The sequence below is a fragment of the Balaenoptera musculus genome, chromosome 1, assembly GCF_009873245.2.
Source record: "Balaenoptera musculus isolate JJ_BM4_2016_0621 chromosome 1, mBalMus1.pri.v3, whole genome shotgun sequence".
Lineage (NCBI taxonomy): Eukaryota > Metazoa > Chordata > Mammalia > Artiodactyla > Balaenopteridae > Balaenoptera > Balaenoptera musculus.
The window spans coordinates 18,209,298-18,231,378 of record NC_045785.1 but is presented as its reverse complement, the minus strand read 5'-3'; the positions used below and the strand labels follow the sequence as shown (position 1 = coordinate 18,231,378).

The 22,081-nt window shown below is 48.8% G+C and overlaps 1 protein-coding gene and 1 non-coding gene across 9 annotated transcripts in view; one reads left to right on the top strand and one right to left on the bottom strand.

Moving 5' to 3' along the window:
• ASAP3 (ArfGAP with SH3 domain, ankyrin repeat and PH domain 3) overlaps positions 1 to 22,081 on the top strand; it is a 47,451-nt gene that overhangs the window by 14,643 nt on the left and 10,727 nt on the right. For 5 of the 8 annotated variants that reach the window (XM_036849605.1, XM_036849576.1, XM_036849583.1 and 2 more), the window contains exons 2-10: positions 10,144 to 10,216; positions 10,306 to 10,451; positions 13,101 to 13,175; positions 14,033 to 14,125; positions 14,351 to 14,400; positions 20,731 to 20,842; positions 21,076 to 21,161; positions 21,609 to 21,684; positions 21,869 to 21,955. In XM_036849605.1, coding sequence (XP_036705500.1) covers positions 10,144 to 10,216; positions 10,306 to 10,451; positions 13,101 to 13,175; positions 14,033 to 14,125; positions 14,351 to 14,400; positions 20,731 to 20,842; positions 21,076 to 21,161; positions 21,609 to 21,684; positions 21,869 to 21,955 — 798 coding nt within the window. The remainder of the gene's footprint in view (positions 1 to 10,143; positions 10,217 to 10,305; positions 10,452 to 13,100; positions 13,176 to 14,032; positions 14,126 to 14,350; positions 14,401 to 20,730; positions 20,843 to 21,075; positions 21,162 to 21,608; positions 21,685 to 21,868; positions 21,956 to 22,081) is intronic. The other 3 variants (XM_036849591.1, XM_036849597.1, XM_036849616.1) reach the window with 2 other exon arrangements.
• On the bottom strand, positions 10,750 to 10,822 carry TRNAG-CCC. The gene has a single exon. It is a non-coding gene; the product is annotated as a tRNA-Gly (tRNA).

Sequence of the window (22,081 nt, the reverse complement as noted above, 5' to 3'; positions counted from 1 at the left end):
GTATATTCACAGAAAACAGAAGAAAATAATGAACCTCCATTTGCTCATAACCCAGTGCTGCCCCGTGCCCATCCCAACCTGCTTCCCCAACTCTCATCTTGTTTTGAAGCAAATCCCAAACATCATATTGTTTCAGTCTTAAATATTTCAATACATAGCTCTAAACAGTAAGGACTTCTTTTTTTGCTTACATAACTAAAATGGGATGCCATTCTCGTACCCTGAAACATTAATAATAATCCCTAAATCATCAACTATCCAGTTTTCAAATTTCCAGTTGTCTCATAATTATCCTAACTTCTTTTACAGTTTATTTTTTAAAAAGCAGGATTCAAGTAAAGTCCATTTGTTGATGGGTGTTTTCAGGCTCCTAAGATTCCCCCTCCATCATTTTTGGTTTCGTTTTTTGTAGTCCACAGGAAAACAAACCAGTGGCCTATTCTGTAGTGTCACATCGTCTGACTGTGCTCACTGTTGCGTTCCCCAGGTGTGGTTTAACGAGTTTCTCCATCTTCTGCACTTTCTGTAAATAAATCAGTAGTTAGAAATGAAAAGCCTCAGGGTTTTCTGTGCATTTTTTGTCATTTCATTAAATATTTGAAGTGTAACTCGGTTTGCTCATTAAAATATTGTATTTTGGGACTTCCCTGGTGGCGCAGTGGTTAAGACTCCGTGCTCCCAAAGCAGGGGGGCCGGGTTCGATCCCTGGTCAGGGAACTAGATCCCACATGCATGCTGCAACTGAGAATTCACATGCCACAACTAAGGAGGCTGCCTGCCGCAACTAAGACCCGGCACAACCAAATAAATAAATAAAATAAAAAATAAAATAAAATATTGTATTTTATTTTTCACAGTTAACATGTAGTTAGTACATATAATTTCATCTTCTCTCGGACATCAAAGATCAAAGGAGCCAGGATTCTGCCACCTCACAGAAGGACCCCCTTTCTTAAAAATTTATCTTATTCAAGTATAGTCGATTTACGGTGTTGTGTCAATTTCTGCTGTACAGCAAAGTGATTCAGTTATACGTATCTATATATATATAGAGAGAGAGAGAGAGAGAGAGAGAGAGAGAGTTACACACACATATTCTTTTTCATGTTCTTTTCCATTATGGTTTATCAGAAGATACTGAATAGTTCTCTGTGCTATACAGTAGGACCTTGTTGTTTATCCATTGTATATATAACTGTTTGCACCTGCTAATCCCAAACTCCCAGGCCATCCCTCCTTCACCTCTCCCCTTGGCAAACACAAGTCTGTTCTCTACGACAGAAGGAACCCTTTTTTTTTTTTTTAAAGTATTTGTTTTATTTTTATTTATTTATTTATGGCTGTGTTGGGTCTTCGTTTCTGTACGAGGGCTTTCTCTAGCTGTGGCAAGCGGGGGCCACTCTTCATCGCGGTGCGCGGGCCTCTCACTATCACGGCCTCTCTTGTTGTGGAGCACAGGCTCCAGACGCGCAGGCTCAGCAATTGTGGCTCACGGGCCCAGCTGCTCTGCGGCACGTGGGATCTTCCCAGACCAGGGCTCGAACCCGTGTCCCCTGCGTTGGCAGTCAGATTCTCAACTACTGCGCCACCAGGGAAGCCCGAAGGAACCCTTTTTAATGTCAAGGTTTCACTGACCTTTCCTTTACACTTGTACTTTTAGTATTGATTGATTGATTGATTAAGAAATATGGAAAAGGACAAAAAGCTACCATGAATTCAAAAATACGTTTAAAGATTTGTGTCTTATTGATCATAACAGCTGCATTCATATCTGGAATGTGGTCATACTAATTTGTGAGACTTTTTTATTGGTCTGTAGTGCTTACTATATAAGTGTGCCTTCATAGGGCCATGGTAGTAACTCCTTGGACCTCCAGGGCCTGGGGCCCACAGACTGGGAATAAACAAGGGAGTTAGAGTCCAACTGTCCCAGGTCTATCTCGGCCACTTCCTGGCTGTGTGAGCTCAGGCAACTGTCTTTACTTCTCTGAGCCTCACTGACTCATCAGCCAGATGGGAATAAAAGCAATGACTGTCTTATCAGGATGCTATGAGTCTTAAAGGGTGGATGTCAAATTGCTTTACAAACTGTAAAGCCCTGTGCAAGTTTTGGATTGTATTCTTTCCTTAGTTTGTTTGCATTTCCTATGAGACCTGGGGCAAGAAACTCATCTGAGCTTTTGTTTTGCAGTCTGTAAAACGAGGAGGTAATGTTAGATTATCTCCAATATTCTGTGATTTAGTCTCTCAAGGGACAACATCATGGTCTAAAACAAAGCTAGAAACTGGTTTTCTTCTCCTGTGCCAACTATACTTTAATTGGTAGAGGCTACCTGAAGAGCTGCCTCAACAGAATGATGGAACAAAACCAGAGTCAATGGGAAAAATACTGTGACTGATTAATGATGGCTCCAATGGTCATGGGATGCCACAAAAGGGGTGCCTATGCCCCGTATTATAATGGTCCAAAGGAGTGAATGTCTAATGGTGAAATTTAATCTGCAGCTCTCAAGGCCTTAGCTTTAGCAGCTCTGCCCCCTGGGCTGGGTCGCCATGGTTACCACAGCTGGCTCCGAGAAATCGCAGGAATGAAGAATGGCTCCTATTGATGAATCCTGACCCAGGAAGGGGGCATGCAGAAGGCCCTTCCAAGCAAGGCAGCTGGGCATGGCCCTAGTGCTGCCATCTATGATCTTTTGCCTTCAGAGAGCGAGAGCACAGTGTGTGTGTGTGTGTGTGTGTGTGTGTGTGTGTGTGTGTGGGGGGGGTGTGGGGGCCAGAAAGGGCAGTATCACCAACTGGAATTCAGACTTTGTCCAGGCCTAGCCAGGCAAGCCTGCCTGAAGGACTCCAGTTGGTTTTCCAAGTTCAGACATGTCCCTGGTACTCTGAGTTTCGCCTGCCTTTGCCCAGTGCCTGCCCAGGCCCTTGCATGGACTCTTAGCTTTGAGAGAAATCTAGATGGCCATCACTACTAATCCAAAATCTGGTGCCTGAATCATGCTCTACCACCTGAAGTCCCTGAATACTTCAAGGTCACTCTCTCCAGGGTCACTGATTCTTGCTTAGGAACTTCTTCCTGTGTTTGAGCTGAAATCTGTTTCTGTGTCTCTAATTCTACCTCTCAGTCCTGGAAATCCTCTTCAGGGCCAACTTCAATAAATCTGTTTTCTCTCTAGTAGGACAGCCCTTGGAGTATTTGCAGTTGGGGCCCTGACACTGCTGTCAACTTCCTTTTCTTTGGACAGGTCTCCCTCTGTCCCTCCCTCCTCCCTTCCTGTGTGAGGGGATGTTGAGGGCATATGGTAGAGATGGTTGAGCTGAAATTCAGGCTCAGAGGCAGATCCAGTCCCAGGGTCAAAGAAGCCGTGTCCCTTAACCTCTGTGGGGCAGCTTGGTGTTATGGAAAGAACATTGGCCCTGGATTTGACCAGACCGGGATCTAAATTATGACTCTGCTACTGTTCAGCATTATGTGACCTGGACACACCTGGACATGTTCCTTCCCCTGACAGCTTCATCTATAAAAATGCAGATGGTGATGCCTGTCTCAAACGGTGGCTGGGAGGGTGACAAGTAAGAGTCTGGCCCAGAGCCCTTACTCAGGCACTCAGGACATGTAACATCTTGCACTCTGTGTCTGCCCAGTGACAGAGGTTTCACTGCGGTCCCTCTGTACCTGTGGTTCCCACATCTTGCTGAGCAGGATCATGGGGGTGGGGGGAGGTATCTTTAATTAGCTCAAGGAAAGTTGAGAAATTCCTAAACCAAATTCCGTTTAATTTTGCAATGGATAACATCATTAGCAATCAAATAATAATGTTCTAAGCACTTTACCTATGTGAGTTCATTTAATCTCCCCAACAACCCTATACAGTAGAAACTATTATCATCCTCATTTCGTGAATGGGGAAATTGAGGCACAGAGAGGTCACATAGCAAATACCAAAATGGAACTAGATTCTAAACCAGGTATTTTGGGGCCAGCCGCATACTTTTAGCAATGATGATTTACTGCATCTCTGAAAGGTGGAATTAGACCAGTGATCCCCAAACTGGAGCATGCGTCGGAATCACTGGGAGGGCTCGTTGCAACTCAAATCGCTGGGCCCCACCTCCAGATTTTCTGAGTCAGCTGAAGAATCTGCATTTCTAACACGTTCCCAGGTGAAGCTGTCAATTCCCTACTTTGAGAATCACTGACTACTGGGGATTAAAAGGACTCCCTGAGTCCAGAGGCTGATTTTTGGGTTTTGTTAACCTATCCAGTCACAGGCACGGGGAATGAGGGCTGATCTCATACAGAGGCAGAAAACAAATCACAGTAAAAATCATACTCATATTTTCCAAATGCCCCAAGCCTTGGCACCATGCTGTTAATGTCTGTGATCTCATCTAAGCCTCACAGTAACTCTGTGAGTTAAGTGGAGAATGGATTTTTTTCCCCTTGTGATATTATCTTTCTCCCATTTTAAAGAAGGGGAGGTTTAGAGATCTGGCTGGACTAGTATCACCCAGGGAGATAGTTTTCGGGAGACTGGGGCTAGAATCGTAGCTTGGGACTCATCGTGCTATGGTAGCCTCATTACTGGAGTTCTAAAAACCTCTGTGCCTTTCTCCAAATCCCTTCCCATCCCCAGGCTTTGATCTGAATTTTCTCCTTAAAACGGTATTTCTTTAGGTTAAATTTTTGCCCCACTGTATCATAGAGGGTAGGTGTTATCAGTCATTTATACCCCAGTGTGAATGATTTTCAAATATTTTCTTGAGAAAAGGGTGATTAGAATTCCCCCCTCTTTGTTTCCCCTTCGGGCACTTTGTGTTTATATGTCTGTGAGCCTTTTGAAGGAAGGGGCCATAAAATAGGCGCCAGGAGATGCTTGTTGAAATGAATGAATGATCCTCTCCTTGCCCATCCTTCCCAGAGCAAGCCTCCCTCCTCTAGCACTTCTACCATTTATACCTAGTACTCCCCGACACCGCGTCACAGCGCAGCCTCTTAGTCCAGTGCTCACGGCCAAGCACCACAGCTTAAAGATTTCCCTGTTCCTCCTAAGCAGACACAGCTCTGCTTTCCCTGGGCTCTGAGGTACCTTGTCCATCTTCCATTATAACCCTAATCACATTGCATTATAAATATCTATTTACTTGGCTCTTTCTTCCCTTAGATGGTAGTGTCCCTAAGAGCTGAGACTGTGTCTCTTATGCAGGATGTGAACACATAGCAGACACTCAATAACTAGGTGAATGAATGAATGAATAGCTGTGTGAACCTTGGTTGCTAAGAGCAGTAGGGGCAGGAATGGTATCTTGCCAGGAAGCCATTTCCTGATACATTTCGGACAAGGGCATCAAGGGACAGTTTGTGGGTGATTAGGATGACTTGCCTGCCTGTACCAGTAAGAGCTAGGTTCAGCTATAAGTGACAGAATACCTAGCATAACAGTGGCTCAAATAAGATAGACATTTACTTTTCTTTCATATAAAAAACATCTACAGATAAGTAGTCCAGAGCTGACAGGGTGGCTCCACAGTCACCAGGGACAAGGCTACTACTTTGTTGCTCCACCATCCATAATATGTGGCTTCTACCTCATGGTCCAAGATGGCTGCCTGAGCTCTAGACATCACAAATGCATTCTAGATAGGAGAAAAGTATGACAGGACACCCCTCCCTTCCTTTTTTTTCTTTTCTTTATTAAATTTTTTTTTCTTTATTTTTGGAGTAGTTTTAGGTTCACAGCAAAATTGAGTGGAAAGTATAGAGAGTTCCCAAACACCCCTGGCCCTACACAGGCACAGCCTCCCCTACTATTACCATCCCACACCAGCGTGGTACATTTGTTATAATCAATGAACCTACACTGACGCATCATTATCACCCAAAGTCCATAGTTTACATTAAGGTTCACTCTTTTTTAAAATTTATTTATTTATTTATTTTTGGCTGCGTTGGGTCTTCGTTGCTTTCTCTAGTTGCGGCGAGCAGGGGCTACTCTTCATTGCGGTGCGCCAGCTTCTCATTGTGGTGGCTTCTCTTGTTGCAGAGCACAGGCTCTAGGCACACGGGCTTCAGTAGTTGTGGCACGTGGGCTCAGTAGATGTGGCTCGCAGGCTCAGTAGCTGTGGCGCACGGGCTTAGTTGCTCCACGGCATGTGGGATCTTCCCGGACCAGGGATTGAACCCGTGTCCTCTGCATTGGCAGGCAGATTCTTAACCACTGCTCCACCAGGGAAGTCCCTTAAGGTTCACTGCTTCACCAGGGAAGTCCCTTAAGGTACATTCTATGAGTTTTGACAACTGTATAGTGACATGTATCCACTATCCTGGTATCATACAGAATAGTTTCACTGCCTAAAACTCCTTTGTGCTCCACCTATTCATCCCTCCCTTCCCCCAACTCCTGGCAACCACTGATTTTTTACAGTTTCCATAGTTTTGCCTTTTCCAGAATGTCATATAGTTGGAATCCTACAGTCTGTAGCCTTTTCATATTCGCTTCTTTCACTTAGTAATGTGCATTTCAGTTTCCTTCATGTCTTTTGTGGCTTGATAGCTCACTTCTTTTTAGCACTAAATAATAGTACATTGTCTTCCAAGTTTTGGCAGTTATGAATAAAGTTGCTATAAACATCCATGTGCAAGTCTTTATGTGGAAATAAGTTTCAACTCATTTGGTAAATACCAAGGAGAGCAGTTGCTGGATCATATGGTAAATGTATGTTTAGTTTTGTAGGAAACTGCAAAATTGGATTCCAAAGTGGCTGTGCCCTTTTGCATTCCCACCAGCAATGTATGAAAGTTCCTGTTGTTCCACAACTTCACCAGCATTTGGTGGTGTCAGTGTTTTGGGTTTTGGTCATCCTAATAGGTGTGTAATCCCTCCCTTCCTTTTTTTTTAATAAATCCATTTATTTTATTTATTTATCTTTTGGCTGCATTGGGTCCTCGTTGCTGTGCACGGGCCTGTCATTGCGGTGGCCTCTCGTTGCAGAGTATGCACTTCAGTAGTTGTGGCTCGCGGGCTCCAGAGCACAGGTTCAGTAGCTGTGGCGCACGGGCTCAGTTGCTCCGCTGCACACGGGATCCTCCTGGACCAGGGCTTGAGCCCGTGTCCCCTGCACTGGCAGGCGGACTCTCAACCACTGTGCCACCAGGGAAGCCCCCTCCCTTCCTTTTAAAACTACTTTCTGGAAGCTAACAAATGATATATCCATTACATACCATTGGTTAGAACTGTCACATGACCACATTTAGCTGCAAGTTAGGCTGGGAAATGTAGTCTTTTTTTTTTTTGGCTGCGTTGGGTCTTCATTGCTGTGCGCGGGCTGCGGTGAGCAGGGGCTACTCTTCGTTGTGGTGCGCGGTCTTCTCATTGCAGCGGCTTCTCTTGCTGCGGAGCATGGGCTCTAGGCGCACGGGCTTCAGTAGTTGTGGCACATGGACTCAGTAGCTGTGGCTTGCAGGCTCTAGAGCGCAGGCTCAGTAGCTGTGGTGCGCGGGCTTAGTTGCTCCGTGGCATGTGGGATCTTCCCGGCCCAGGGCTCGAACCTGTGTCTCCTGCATTGGCAGGCGGATTCTTAACCACTGCGCCACTAGGGAAGCCCCGGAAATGTAGTCTTTATTGTGAGTGGCCAAGTGGCCATCTGAAAAGTCAGAGTTCTAATTGCTAAGGAGGAAGAGAGAATGGATTGGGAGCCAACCAGCAGCCTCTACTACACTGCAGGGAAGAGAGATCCTCTCAAACTAGCTTAAGCACTAAAGGGAATTTGTTTGCTAGGTTCAGGGGTATTTCATGGAGGCCCAAGGACAGGAAGTATGGAGGGGCCTCTGAGGGTGAAGGATCTGGAAAGTTGCCAGAAACCAGGGCAGCTCTTCTCTTGTGCTTCTCTGTGGCAGCATGGGTCTCATTTGCTTCTTTCTACACATCTACTTTGTTCTTTTCCCTTTGCTTAAACACTTCCAATCAATTAGCTAGCTTTCCAGAGCCTGATTCCAAATTCCTTGGAGAGAGAATCTGATTGGCCCAGCTTAGGTCAAGTGTCAACCTGGTCCAGTCAACTCTGGCTGGACAAACAAGGCAGCAAGGGCCCAATTGTAGAGGGGTTTTCAGAGAACGGGTGTCATGGGATAGGAAGACTCCCCAAAGGGTATGTAGAGCATGGACATAAACCTCTCAGGTCTGTGTCCCAGGGCTTTGCAAACCATCATTCATTTAGGTAAACAATTATTGAGCACCTTTTGTATGCTAGGCACATGGATCTGCCTTCTAGGGAGTTTTCTAAATCTCTTTGGAATTTGTTCATATCTTTAACCTGCACTGTCTTTTGGAGTGAAGTCCTAGCTCCTTAAATTAATCAACTCTTATCTTTCCCTTTCAAGTTTCAAGGTGGGAGTCAAGGGCTTTGGCAAACACGTGTTTCCCCGTCTAGGTCTTTGGGAACTACAGACATGTCCGCGTTCTCCCCTCTTGTCTTTGTCTCTCAGATAGAAACGTCTTAGTTCTTTAGCTGAGTCAGTTATGGCCCCCTCTCCCCAGTCTCCCTAAGTCCTCAACTTTCTTTCTTCAGCTCTGGGATGGGCCTCCACTGGTCCCAAACATGAAAGTATCTCAAGGTCATACTCAGGGGACAGACTGTTAGGTTTCTATTCCCTGGAGGAAAAGTACCCAGAATTTGATGGGTACTTTTTAGCATCAGGAGCAACTGCTGACAATCAGAGGTACTGTTCATTTAGGACACACTCTGTGCTCAGCACCAAACTAAACCCTTTATGTGCATCATCTCATACATACAGTCCTCATAATAACCCTGAGAGGTAGGCGCTATTTCCCTCATTTTACAGATAGCTAATCAGGGAGCTCAGAAAGAATAGGCAACTTGCCCAAAGTCACACAGCATCTGGGCAGTGGAGCTGGGCTTCAAAACCAGACCCCTCTCCCTCCAGAGGCTTCCCGTGTGCCCAAGGCGTCTGAAAACACTCCGCATTGCCTCCAAGGACTGCCTTGTGCTTGTCCTCCTGTGAGTTTGGTTTAGAATCTTTGCAGATACCATTCCAAATGTTTGCTAACTCTTGCCACATTGAAGTAACTCTTTGGCGATCAAATTTTGATCCCATTATCGTCACTGGACAAAATAGGGGGGGGCTGGGGTCAGGGTGCAGCCATCGTGTGTGGATGGAGCGCTGTATTAGGGCACCCCCGGAAGCCCAGCTCTGCTGCTTCCCCACTATTTGACTCTAGGCAAGACCCTCCCCTCTCTTGGCCTCAGTTTCCTCATCTGTGGCTCTTTGGGCCCTTTGCAGCCCTAATTCTATAATTTCCCACTTAACTATGCATTTCATGAGGATTTCATGAGGTTGGCAGCTTCTATACCCCACTGAAAGAGGAGTGTGTCTGGGAGGTTTCCATCCGGGCTGAGCCGCCTGGGGTATGTGACTCCTGCACGTGATGCTGTCACATCTTCTGGCTTCCCCACAGTCTGCTGTTTGTTTTGCAACCCCTGGAATTTGGGGTTGCCTGATATCGTCCCAGCAGTTCTCTCCAGGGGGGGCTGAGTGTCCACCTCTACCCTCCTCATCTCACTGCCCACTGATGGTGTCCCAGCCTCTTCCTCCTTATCCTCACGTGGCTGCTTACTGAGCCTGGGGTTTGGGGAACAAGTCTTTCCCCATCTGAGTCTTTCGAGAATATAGAGACGTCCATGTTTTCCTCTGGTATTTTGCTAAGCGTCGTGTATGTATCGTCAAATCATTCTCTCAGCAACTCTGTAGTGTCATCCTCATTTTGCAGACGAGGCACCCTAGGCTCAGAGAGGCAAACAGATTTATCTAGGTTGACACACTAGTTAGTGCCAGAGCCGAGATTCAAACCCCGGCCTGGCATACCCCACTATGCCACGTGCCTTGGAATTGCTGTGTTTCTTGTCCCGCATGAGGAGAAAAGCCTGGCCTTCCTGGTGTGGTGTGACTGATCTGTGGCTTCCCACGTGGTCTGGGTGGGGGAGGGTGGTCTGTTTATGTTTCGTCGGGGTGCAGGGGGACCCTAGGGAGGGAACTATGGGTGTGTTTGGAGGGTGGGATCGCAGAGTCAGGCACCCTTCCCGGCTGAGCATCCCTGAACCTCTGTCCACATTTGCTTCCAGATGCTGGAAGGAGACCAGGCCATCCTACAGAGAATAAAGAAGGCTGTGCGGGCGGTCCATAGCTCCGGCCTCGGTGAGTGAGCCTGCTTGGTGCCAGCCTGGCGAGGCAGCCCTTTCCCCAGCTCCAGCCTGGAACTAACTCTGCGCCTCCCTGCTCCACAGGGCACGTGGAGAACGAGGAGCAGTACCGAGAGGCCGTGGAGTCCTTGGGCAACAGCCACCTGTCTCAAAACAGTCACGAGCTGTCCACCGGCTTCCTGAACTTGGCCGTGTTCACCCGCGAGGTGGCCGCGCTCTTCAAGAACCTGGTGAGGACCTGCTCCTCTTTCACTCAGCCTCAGCCCAGGCTCAAGGCAAATCTAATCAGTGACTTAAAAACCCGACTGGGAAAGGGTTGGTTTCCACCCTTCTTCCAGGTTTCCCTTGACATCTAGTCTCCCTTGACCTCTGACCCATGACCCGAGGTTCCTTTCCAGTTCTTTTTTTTTTTTTTTTTTTTAAATATTTATTTATTTATTTTGGCTGCGCCGGGTCTTAGTTGCAGCATGCAGGATCTTTAGTTGCAGCATGCGGACTTCTTAGTTGTGGCGTGCGTGTGGGATGTAGTTCCCTGACCAGGGATTGAACCCGGGCCCCCTGCATTGGGAGTGCAGAGTCTTACCCACTGGACCACCAGGGAAGTCCCCCTTTCCAGTTCTGACCTCCTATTTGCATTCTTCTTCCTCTCTGACTTCCTTCCGGCCGGCGTCTCCTCTCCCCTCTCTCCCTCCCTCCCTGCCCTCCTCCTTCTCCTCTGTGGTGAGCACCCAGGAGCAAAGAGGGTCTCACAGTGGGGAGGAGCCCCACTCAAGGGAGGGCAGGCTCAGGTTCCTGTCTTTGCACCACTGCCTCTCCTTCACCCTCTTTGTCCTCTGCTTTCCCAACCATACCTGCTTTGTCCTCAAAGGCAAGAACGTGCCTTGCCTCAGCAAGCCTCTCAGCTCCTGCACGTAGCCCAGTGGCCTCAGGTTCCTTCCTGAGATGGCCTCCTCCCCGTCCGCCAAGTCCCCGCCTCAAGGCTACCCCAAGACATGAGCTCTTTCCTGGTGCAGGCATGGTTCTCAGTACTTCACGTGTGTTAACATTTCATCCTGGAGCACAGCTCTGTGGGGTTGTTTTTACTATTGTCCCCCCTGTACAGGCTAGGAAGCTAAGACATGAGGTTAAGCACCTTGCCCGAGGTCACACAGCTGATTTGAACCCAGCATCCGAGCACAAGCCTGGCTGTACCACCTCCCAGGAAAGCCTCTCTCCCTTCTCCCTCTAGGCTCCATAGCTTTTGGCCCAGCTTTCGTGGCTCAAGCTCCACCCAGGGCTCTTCCTGGCTGGCGGGGACCACATCATCTCTACGAGGCAGTTTGCTTAGTGATCAAGCACCCACACCTCAGGCTTAGACTCAGGCCTTGAATCCCTGCTTTGCTGCTCACTAGGTGTATGACCCTGGGCAAGTCCCTCAGTCTGCTCAAGCCTCATCTGTAAAATGGGGATAACAATGGTCCCCACCTCACAGAGTGGTGATGAGGATTTCGCAAGTTAAGTGCCTGCTCCGGGGTAGCGCTCAGTTAACATTAGCTAATATTGCCGTCTGTCATCATTTTGTCTCTTTGCGTAGCACTGCCTCGCACCGTGTCCTGCATGTAGAGGCCTTTAACAGTGTTTGGGTTCAACTGAATCAGTGACGTCTTTTGTCTTTACCTCTCCTCCCCTTGTTTCAGTCAAACTAGTGTTTGCTGAGGGTCTTCTCAGTGGTGGGCGATGTACCAGGGGCTGGTGACACAGGGAAGAGTCAGACTGCCTCGGAGAGCCACAGCCTAGTCGAGGAACTGAGATGTGAAATGACACCAAGCAAGACCAGCAGTGTGGCACAAACTCAAGGACCAGCAGCTTGGGTCAGAGGCCTAGGCTGCCATGGCTCAGAAAGGGGAGATCAGGATAGGCCACAGGAGGAAGTAGTCAGGAAGGCTTCCTGGAGGAGGGGAGGCCAGAGCTGTACCTTGAAAGGTGGGCTGAAATATTAGATAGGCTGTTTGAGTTGCCAAATGACAGAAATTCAACTCAAACTAGGTTAATTTTTTTTTATGTCTTTTTCTCTCTTTCAATCTTTTTTTTTTTTTTTTGCCACGCCACATAACTTGTGGGATCTTAGTTCCCCGACTAGTGATTGAACCTGGGCCCACCCAGCCCCAGCAGTGAAAGCACCGAGTCCTAACCATTGGACCACCAGGGAATTCCCTAGGTTAATTTTTAAAAAGACAATTCACTGGCCCCTGTAATGGGAAGTCCAGGTATGCAGCTGGTCTTAGGCTCCTTTTCTTTCTCTTAAAGAGTTTCTCTCTGTCTCTGCTCAGTGGGCAGGCCCAGATTCACACCTTACATAAAAAAGACAATCTTTCTTCCGTGACTTTGGCAGAAAAGTCCCAGGAAGTATTCTGATTGGCTGGCTTGGGTCACATGCCTGTTTCTGATCCAATCACAGTAGCCAGAGGGTGGGGCACTCTGGTCAGCTCTGACTCCTGTGTTCACCCCATGTGACCATAGGGAATGGGTTCCCCACATTATAAGGGGAGTGGAGGAACTAGCCAGACAGAAACAACAGATGGGTGCTACAGGTGGACCTCAGAGGGTCCGAGAGGAGAGGTGAGGGTGTCCCTCTGGCAAAGGACAAAGACAGGCTGACCATGGATGCCGTGGATTGAGCAGTGAGGTGATAAGGCGGATTAGTCAGGGGAGGGGAAGAGCTTTCACAGGAGGCCGACCCCGCCACCCCTTGTACTCCTTCACCTTCTTGTCTTTCTCTCCCCTGCCTCCTTTACCCCAGTGCTGTCCTTGGCCTTGCGATGCTTCACCGTACCCTGAGCCCCTTGGGGCTGGATGGACGGTCACCCAAGGTGGGGTATGGGGGTCTCTGCTTTTTCCAGGTTCAGAACCTGAACAACATTGTCTCTTTCCCCCTGGACAGTCTGTTGAAGGGGCAGCTGAGGGACGGGCGACAGGTGAGTTTCCATGTGGGCAGCAGGGGGAGTGCAGAGGTGGTGGGATGGAGCAAGACAGGGGTGGGCAGGAGACCATAGGGGAGGCAAGGCTGGGCTGAGGACGGAGGCCAAGCGAGGCTGTCACAGTGGGTGTGCTGACCCCATATTACTGACCCTCAGGATGACAGGAGGACCTGGCCCTGGGGTGAGCCTAGGATGGCTGACTTACTGTCTGCCAGGGCCCTTTACAGCAACCCAATGTGGGGGGTTCTGTAGGTGCTGTTATCCCCATTTTGCAGTTGAGGAAACTGAGGCTCAGGGAGTTTGGTACCTGCTTACAGTTTACACAGCTGGTCAGCGGAGGAGCCAGTGTGAGAGTCAGGCCTCCTGACTCCCATGCTTGGCTGCTCTCTCTGCAGCAGGCAGCTCCTGGCTCGAGGCAAAGTAGAACTCAAAGAGAGTAACAGAATAATCTCCCTGGGAAGTCTGCCCCAGAAGGCCCCTGAGAGGTTCTCCCCGCAGAGGCTTTCCTCCTTGCCCCAGGAACCACCCAAACCAGACCAGCAGCTTTTTCTCCTGGTAGACTGGGGCACCTTGGAAGTTTGGGGGTGGGGGGAGGGGGGCTGTTCTGAAGGGTGTGAGCAGCCTGCTGGATGAGGCCCAGGCAAACTAGGCCAGGGATCAGCCAGGTCTCTCCGGCTTGCTGTGTGGCCTCGGGTAGACTTCTTAGCCTCTCTGTGCATGTGTCCCTCCACCTGTACCTTCCTGTTGAAAGGGTGAGCAAGTACCAGGCAGGAGAAAACAGTGGGGTAAAGTTAGGGGAGGATTCTGATCTTTATCCTCCATCCTTTTCCTCATGGTGATCTCCATCTTCTAAGGGAGGGGACTCAGGGCAGACCCCCCAAAATCTCCCCAATACCCTAGGCCTGAGCCTACCAATTCAGACGGATTACTGGCAACTGCGGGAAGAGGTCAGTTGGGAGAAGGGGCTCAGCTCTGAGAAATGGGGTTGGTTGGGTCTATTTTGGGGGGTCAGGTTTGCAGTCAGGGCTATGTGGGCAGGGGGTGGTTGGATTGTGGCTCTGAGCGGCACAGGGGAGCATGCAAGTGCAGGGTCCCCCTCATGGTAGCAAAGTGTACTGTAGATTCCAGACCCCAAGAGCCCCTTTGGGCAAATTGTTCTTTCTGAACTACAGGATTCCAAAAAGCAACTGGAGAAGGCATGGAAGGACTACGAAGCCAAAATGTAAGTGGCCTGCGGCCAGGGTGGTTTGTCCAGGAGAGCAATGTTTCTGTTGCAGCGGGAGGCTGGATATGGGGAAGAACCTAAGTGCTGCCAGGGCACGTCACCCAGAAGCGCATGGCACCTCGCTCTCTAGAAATGTTTATGGGGGCTGGTTTATGCCCAGGCCTGACGGGAGTCTGGGGGCTGGACCACGAGATGACTAAAGGGGAGCTATTGTGAAGGGACCCCAAGATGCTGCTTTCAGAGACCCATCTGCTCAGTGGTGCCAGACATGGGCAGAGAGATGGAAAGGAGCATCCATTTACTCAACACCTCCATGTGCCAGACATCCATCCTCACGCTCACCCAGCCCTGTGAAGGAGATAGTAGTATCCCAATTATCAGAGGAGGAATTAGAGGTTCAGAGTGGTTAAGTTACTTGCCCGAGACCATACAGCTAGGCAGAGGCAGAGCTGGGATTCACGTTCGTTGATCCTGTTTCTGCAGCACCAGGCAGTATCTATAAACATTTAGCTGGACATAAAGGACGAAAGGCCATACCCGGGCCTCTTGTGTGCAACACACAATACTCCAGATTTCTCACTAGCTACTGGGACATTAGGGAGACAGAAGGAGTCCCAGGTACCCAGTAACCAACTGCCCCTGAGCAGGGACTCCTCGGGTTCTGCCTGCCAAACTCTGTCCAGGTCCTGGCCCCAGCCCTCAGCCAGGACCCAGCTGGGCCCACTGTACCTCAGGGCACCGTTTGCTCTTCTTTGTAAAATTTTGGCTTCTCTTGCATTTTGCAAAAGCAATGTGTTCATTATGAATAACTTAGAAAATATGGAGAAGTAGAAGAGGAAACATTTTTAATTATCTCTAGGAGAAGATGAGGGTCATGTGGGGGAATACTAGTACTACTAGTAGGTTCTAGTACTTCTCTGTTGTTAGAATTTTTTTACATAGTGTGTGTAGCACTGTAATTTCATCATTTTAAAAAAGTGGAGGGTGGGGGAGAGTTCCCTGGTGGTCCAGTGGTTAGGACGCGGTGCTTTCCCTGCCGTGGCCCAGGTTCAATCCCTGATCAGAGAACTAAGATCCCACAAGCGGCATGTTGAGGCCGGGGTTGGGAGGGGGAAGCGGGGGGAGGGGAAACTACAAAAAACCAGGAAGAAGATCCTTCATTTCCAAGCCTAAAGTATTAACATCTTTCTAGTCATTTTTCTATATATAAAGAAATATTTTTACAAAACCGAGATCATAATAATCATACTGGAGTTTTTTTGCTTAAAAATACATTGTGACCATCTTTCTACATCATTACATATTTTTATACAACGTCACTTAAATGGGTGCACTGTGTGTCAACATATGCATAATCCACAATGTATTTAATCTGCCCCTGTTGTTGGGGAAGCATCCTTGGAACTAAATCCTTGCTCCCACCCATAATTATTTCTGTAAAATCCTTCCAAGAAGTAGATCCTGGAGCTTTATTGTTCCTCAGGCTCCCAGCACCACGGGGACCTCCCTGAGTCTGAAGGAGGCCGAAACTCCTCCTCCCCCCCAACGAGGATCTCCATCCACACTCCCGCTGTGGGTGTAGATCTTGTGGTGAAGGGTGTGGGAGCTGTGATGAGCGTGGCCATCTGTTCTCATCAGAGGCCCAGGGAGGGGGTGTGGCCACGCAGGCAGGTGATCTTTCTCTTTATGATTTGATGTGTAATCACATGGTCTTCATCTTCCTGAGTGACCTTGACTAAGCCCTTAGCCTTTTAGCCTTTCAGGGCATCATGTACTAAATAGAAAGAATAAGCCCTACCTTGCTGACCTTCCCCAAGTAGCTCTGCTTTTACCAGATTGATATATTGATCTTGCCTATAAGGTTTCGTTTAAAGAAAAGACTGTGTGTAATGATGGGGAAAGGGGCTTGTCTGAGGTTACGCAGTGAGTTATCGATAGGGCCTGGGCTAGAACCCAGGACTTCTGAGTCTGGCCTTCTTCTTCCAGTGGTCTCCTGGCTCCTGCTTCTATAACATAGGTCGAGCTACATGTCCTGGCACAGGTGTCTGTGTACATTCGTTTTATGAGGGCTCCAGGTATAGCTAGATATTAGCGAGCCATGAGTTGCTGTGTAATTCCACCTCATTCTTACCAAACCAGTCTGGGCAGCAACTGCAAGGGCCCAAGGGCCCTGATAGCATCTGTTGAATACCACCGGGATCCTCACCCCCTGGTTGTTTATATATGGGGCTCCCCTCTCCACCTGGGGCTGCTAAGAAAGGCATCCCAGGCCCTGTGCAGGGGACACAGTTATCTAGGCTGTTCCATTTTCAGGGATGTTTCCTCATCTGAAAAATGGGGCCAACGATACCTTGCAGGGTTGATGTGGAGATGAAATAAGTGCAGTGCATATACAGCACCTGGCACTGCAGTTCAACACGTACTTATTGGCCATCTTTCTGAGCCAGAACTGGGGCCAGAATAACACAGCAAGGGGTTCAGAGGCAGAAGCCCAGACCTCTGCTCCTAGCATTTCCCCGACCAGCCTGGGATCTTGGGCAATTACCTCCCTTCTCTGATCTCAGCTTCATCTTTTGGAAAATAGTCCCTGACCATGATCTATCAGAAAAGACACTGTGACTGTCACCAGCTGGGGGAACCAGGCAGGGAAGGGGGGATGGAACAAATCTGAGCCACAGTGTTCATTACCAGTGCTGTCCCTAAGGCTCTAGCATCAGGCTGACTGGGGTTCAAATCCTCTAGTACTTAGCAGCTGTGTGCCTTGGACAAGTGACTTATCTGTAAAATGGAGTAATGACTCCTGCCTCATGAGATTATTGCTTTAGTGTGTGAAGGGCCTAGCAGAGCACTCAGCACAAAATTAGCACTTAAAAATAATTATTAATAATAGCAGCTAATACTTATACTTACTTAAGAGCTTCCTTTGTGCCAACTGCTGTGATAAGCTCTTTACATCTGTCATCAGTTATTCATCTTGGAAGGGAAAGGTGCTATTATCCCCAATTCATAGGTAAGTAGTGAGGGAAAAAATATCACCACAATCCCTGCCTTAGTGGATCCCACTGGTTTGTAAGCAAGAAGAGAGGTGGGTCCCAAAATAATGAAAATACAAAGTGACAGTGCTATAATGAAGGCATCAGCACAGAGGTGGCAGAACAGGCAGGCAGTTTTGGGGTGGAGGGAAGGGTGGTTGGAAAAGGCATCATAGGAGAGGTGGTTCAAGGTGTCAGGTTGGCAGGTGCATGATTCGTTTTGATTCCTTTCCTCCCCCATCTCCCTCCCCCCTGACCTCCTCACTCCACTGGTACCTGTTCCTCATCCCCTGAATAATGTTAGACTGTGGCTGTGGTCCCCTTCTCCAGTTATCTCTGTCTTCTTAGTAACTAGCCTTTCAGCACTTTTCACTCCTGCTGCAACTCCATTCAAAGAAAATAAAAATATTCCTAACATTTGAAATGTTTATGAAACATTGGTCATACTTTGAGGACAGGGAGGGAATGGGATTTGCTATTTTCTTTGTGGGGTTGTATGCGGTGGAATGAAAGCACTCCCAGCTGTTAGTTTGAGGTGTATCAGGTCATTTCAGGTGACTCTCAGACTTTGTAGGGAAATCTTTGTAAATTACCATAGCTGAGGCTGAGGGACAGAGCTATGGTAATTCACAAGGCCATGTATCATATTTCACAGCTTATCTTCATCCTGAGCTAAGTAGCTTCTGTCCTTTAACCTCCACTAGACCTTGCATAAAAAATATTAAATAAATAAATAGGAAGTATGCTACACTAAAAAAACTATCTAGGGAATTCCCTGACGGTGCAGTGGTTAGGACTCAGCGCTTTCACTGCCGGGGGCCAGGTTCGATCCCTGGTCGGGGAACTAAGATCCCACAAGCCACATGGTGCAGCCATAGGTAGATAGATAAATAAATGCATAAATAAATAAAAATAAATTATCTAAGGGAATCATCAAGTTATTACTATAATCATCAGTATCATTAGCATCATCATAATCCTGTCATTTACTGAGGGCTTACCATACACCAGGGACTGTACTAAATGTTTCCAATGCATTAGATCATCTGAGAACTAGGCAGTATTAGTCTTATATTTGAAATGGGGAAACTGAAGCTTAGAAAGATTTATAAGGTTAAGTAAGCAAGGGAGCTGCCATTCAAATCCAGAATCCACATTTCTAGCCACTGTACTATACTGTGGCTTCCTTTTTGTCCATATACTCTGGAGCAGACTTCTTTCCACACCAGTATATATAGATTTCCCCCATCATTTTTAACAGCTGCATAGTATTCCTATATATGCACGTAGCATAATTTATTTAACTACTTCCTGTTGATAAATATTTAGCTTATTTTTTCATTTCTCCCTATTTATTTACTTATTTTTTGGGGGGGGCATGCCACGTATCATGCAGGATCTTAGTTCCCCCACCAGGGATCGAACCCATGCTCCCTGCAGTGGAAGCGCAGAGTCTGTTAAATCTGGAGCACCAGGGAAGTCCCTCTCACTTTTTGCAGATATGGTAACAATGTAGACGGGAGCTGCCCTTGCCCTCTCCCAGCTGCTCTGCCCCCTCAGTCTCCCGCCCTCCTTAGCAAGCTGCCAGGCTCATTGTTGCTCAGGCCTGGCCATCACTTCTCTCTCTGCTGCTCATCTTCAGATCCCAAAAAAGCATCTGCCCTGACCCCCAGGCCCGTTCACAGGGTTAGTCCTCACCTAACTCCACTCCCCTGCCACAGATTCCTTCTTGGGGTATCATAAAGCTTTAGGGAAATGAAGAGTAACCACTTCTGAGAAAATTAAAAACAAACAAAACCACACACACACACACACAAAAACCCCTGCAGAACTCTGCTCTAGAGCAGTGGGTTTCACCCAGGGGTGATTTTGCACCCCCAGGAGACATTTGTGGTTGTCACAATGGGGCAGATGCTACTGGCATCTAGTGGGCAGAGGCCAGGGGTGCTGCTAAACATCTTACAGTGCACAGGACGGCCCCCACAGCAAAGAACTGTCTAGTCAAAATGTCTGTAGTTCCAAGGTTGAGAAACTGCTCTCTGGGTCTCCAGGGACAGATTCTGCAAATAAACACCATTCCAGAGGTCTGACGTCAGTAAGGTCTAGAACTTTAGAACCAGAAGGGGCCTGAGAACTCAGTCTGGGCCATTGCTTCCTCAGTTTACAGATGGGAAAATGAAGCTTAAACGGGCCTATAATATTATACTCTAGTGTCTTCTGTCTGCTAAGTCTGTTGCATACTTTATCTCATCTGGATACAGATAGAGGTCCCCATTTTCCAGATGAGGAGACTGGGGCTTGGAGAGGGGAAGTAATGCAGATGTAAGGTTATCCCGCGTCTCTTTTCTTTGCTCAGGGCTGGCACCCACTGGGAGCAAAACTATACACAAGCTGTCTCCTTTACACGGGATTCACGGTCTCATGCGTCCAGCCCCAGATTTAGAAATACTCTCCTGGCTGGGAGTGGGTGGTCTGATGGGTGTGGGATTTCCAGGAAACCATTTATACACAGTTCCACCCATCCACAAACAGGAGAAACCACCAACTCTGAGATCCTTAGGGGAGAAAGCCCAGGTTACTCTTAGCTACAGGATGGGAAGCGCTTTCTGTCTTCACCTACAAAGAAAAGAATCAAGGTTTTTTAAGCTTTAAATGGGAAGCTCCATGGCTCAGAAGAATGAAGGCACCTTGTGGTCTTTTAACCCACATGGTCCTAAATCCCTTCCAGAAAAAACAGAACTGGTCACCCCCAATCCCACCTGGCCCTATCTGAGCCCATCCCCTCCCTGCCTAGAAATCATCAATTCCTTCCCATTGCTCTTGGGATAAAGAGCAAGAACGTCAACATGGTCTGACTCAGGCCCTGCGTGGTCTGGTCTCTCTTTACCTCACCTGGAACCACCTCCCTCTCCACCTCTGCTGTGATCCCTGACCTCTCCTGCCTCCGGGCTGTCACGTGGTCTGATCCTCCCACCCAGCCCTAGCTTCCTCTGACTTCAGATCTCAGCTCCAGCATCACTTCCTGAGTAGCTGGATGAGGTCGGATCCCCTATTTTACTCTCCCATTGCTCTCTTCAAGGCTGTGATTTGATTCACAGGGCTGACATCCCCCTCACCAGCCTGTAGATTCCCTGAATCCACACTGTTGACCGTTGTACCCCAGCCCCACCACACAGCTGCACAGAGGAGGGTCCCCTCACTCTCGTGTGCCCGTACAGACAGGAGCATGTAGGGATGGTGGGACATGCAAGGGGACAGTGAGAGTTGTTCAGGCCTCTCTTTCCTTGGGGCCTAGGGCCAGGCTGGAGAAGGAGAGGGACCGGGCCAGGGTGACAGGAGGGAGTGCCGGGGAGGTGGCGCAGGACACCCAGAGAGAGCGACGCGTCTTCCAGCTGCACATGTGTGAGGTAAGGGGTGCCCCAGGCTGAGGGAGGGGTGGGATGTGTCTTCCTGTCTGCATCCCTGAACCCCCCCGGGGGCCCAGTCACAGTCTCAGCCCAGGTCCTTGCCAGATGGCCCTTGAGATGTCACCAAGGTTCAGTCATGGCCAAAAGGATTAGCCTGGGTTGGGGACAGCAGCCCCTTGTCCCCAGGATTCAGCTTTGCTCACATCACACACCTTTCCCTGCCCTCTCCCCAGTACCTGCTGAAAGCCAGGGAGAGCCAGATGAAGCAAGGTCCTGATTTCCTGCAGAGCCTCATCAAGTTCTTCCACGCCCAGCACAAGTAGGTTTCTCCCCGTGTCCCACCCCCATCCCCACGGTCCCTTGCCCCTTAACCCTTCAGGCAACCGAGAACAAGGCCATCCCCAGGGTCTGGCAGACCCTTGAGGCTTCCGTGTGTGTCTGTACCTCATTGGTAACGCTTTTTACAGCTGCTCTTTATTGAATGCTCACCACATATCAAGCACTACGTACCCTACACACACCCCTGTGAGCAGCTACTGATATTATCCCCATTTTATAGATGAGAAAACTTAGGCTCAGATTTACTAAGATCACACAGCTAGGAAGTGGGATCTGGACCCAGACACTCTGACTCCGGGGTGCCTGCTCGTGGCCGTCACACTATATTGCCCCCAGGTGCCCTGCGATCTTTAGAGCACCTTCTCCCACACTTCCCCTCTCATTTTCATCTCTCTCTCTGGTCCCTTGTTTGGCCTCACACCCTTAGCTTTTTCCAAGATGGCTGGAAGGCTGCTCAGAGCCTGTCCCCCTTCATTGAGAAGCTGGCGGCCTCAGTACACGCAGTAAGTTGGGCCTCACCCTTGAGCTTGTGGTCAAGTCCCCTGTCCTTCCGGGAGAATCTGTGACCGTGGAATTGCTGGCTCCTGTCCAGAGAGCAAGGCGGCTACTGCCCTGCTGCTCTGGGTCTGGGCTCTGTACCTGGCACATCCGCTGGCTGGTGATGGGGTCCTGCCCTTTGCCCCATAGCTGCATCAAGCCCAGGAGGAGGAGCTACAGAAGCTGACCCAGCTCCGGGACTCCCTCCGAGGGACGCTGCAGCTTGAGAGCAGAGAAGTCAGCCCCTGAATCATACCCAACCAAGTGCCCACTCCCAAGGCCCACCCTGGAGGGAGGGAGAGAAGGAAGAGCCCATAGCGTCCCCTTGAGAAGTCTCCCTGAGTGAGACCCCTGCAGATTGGG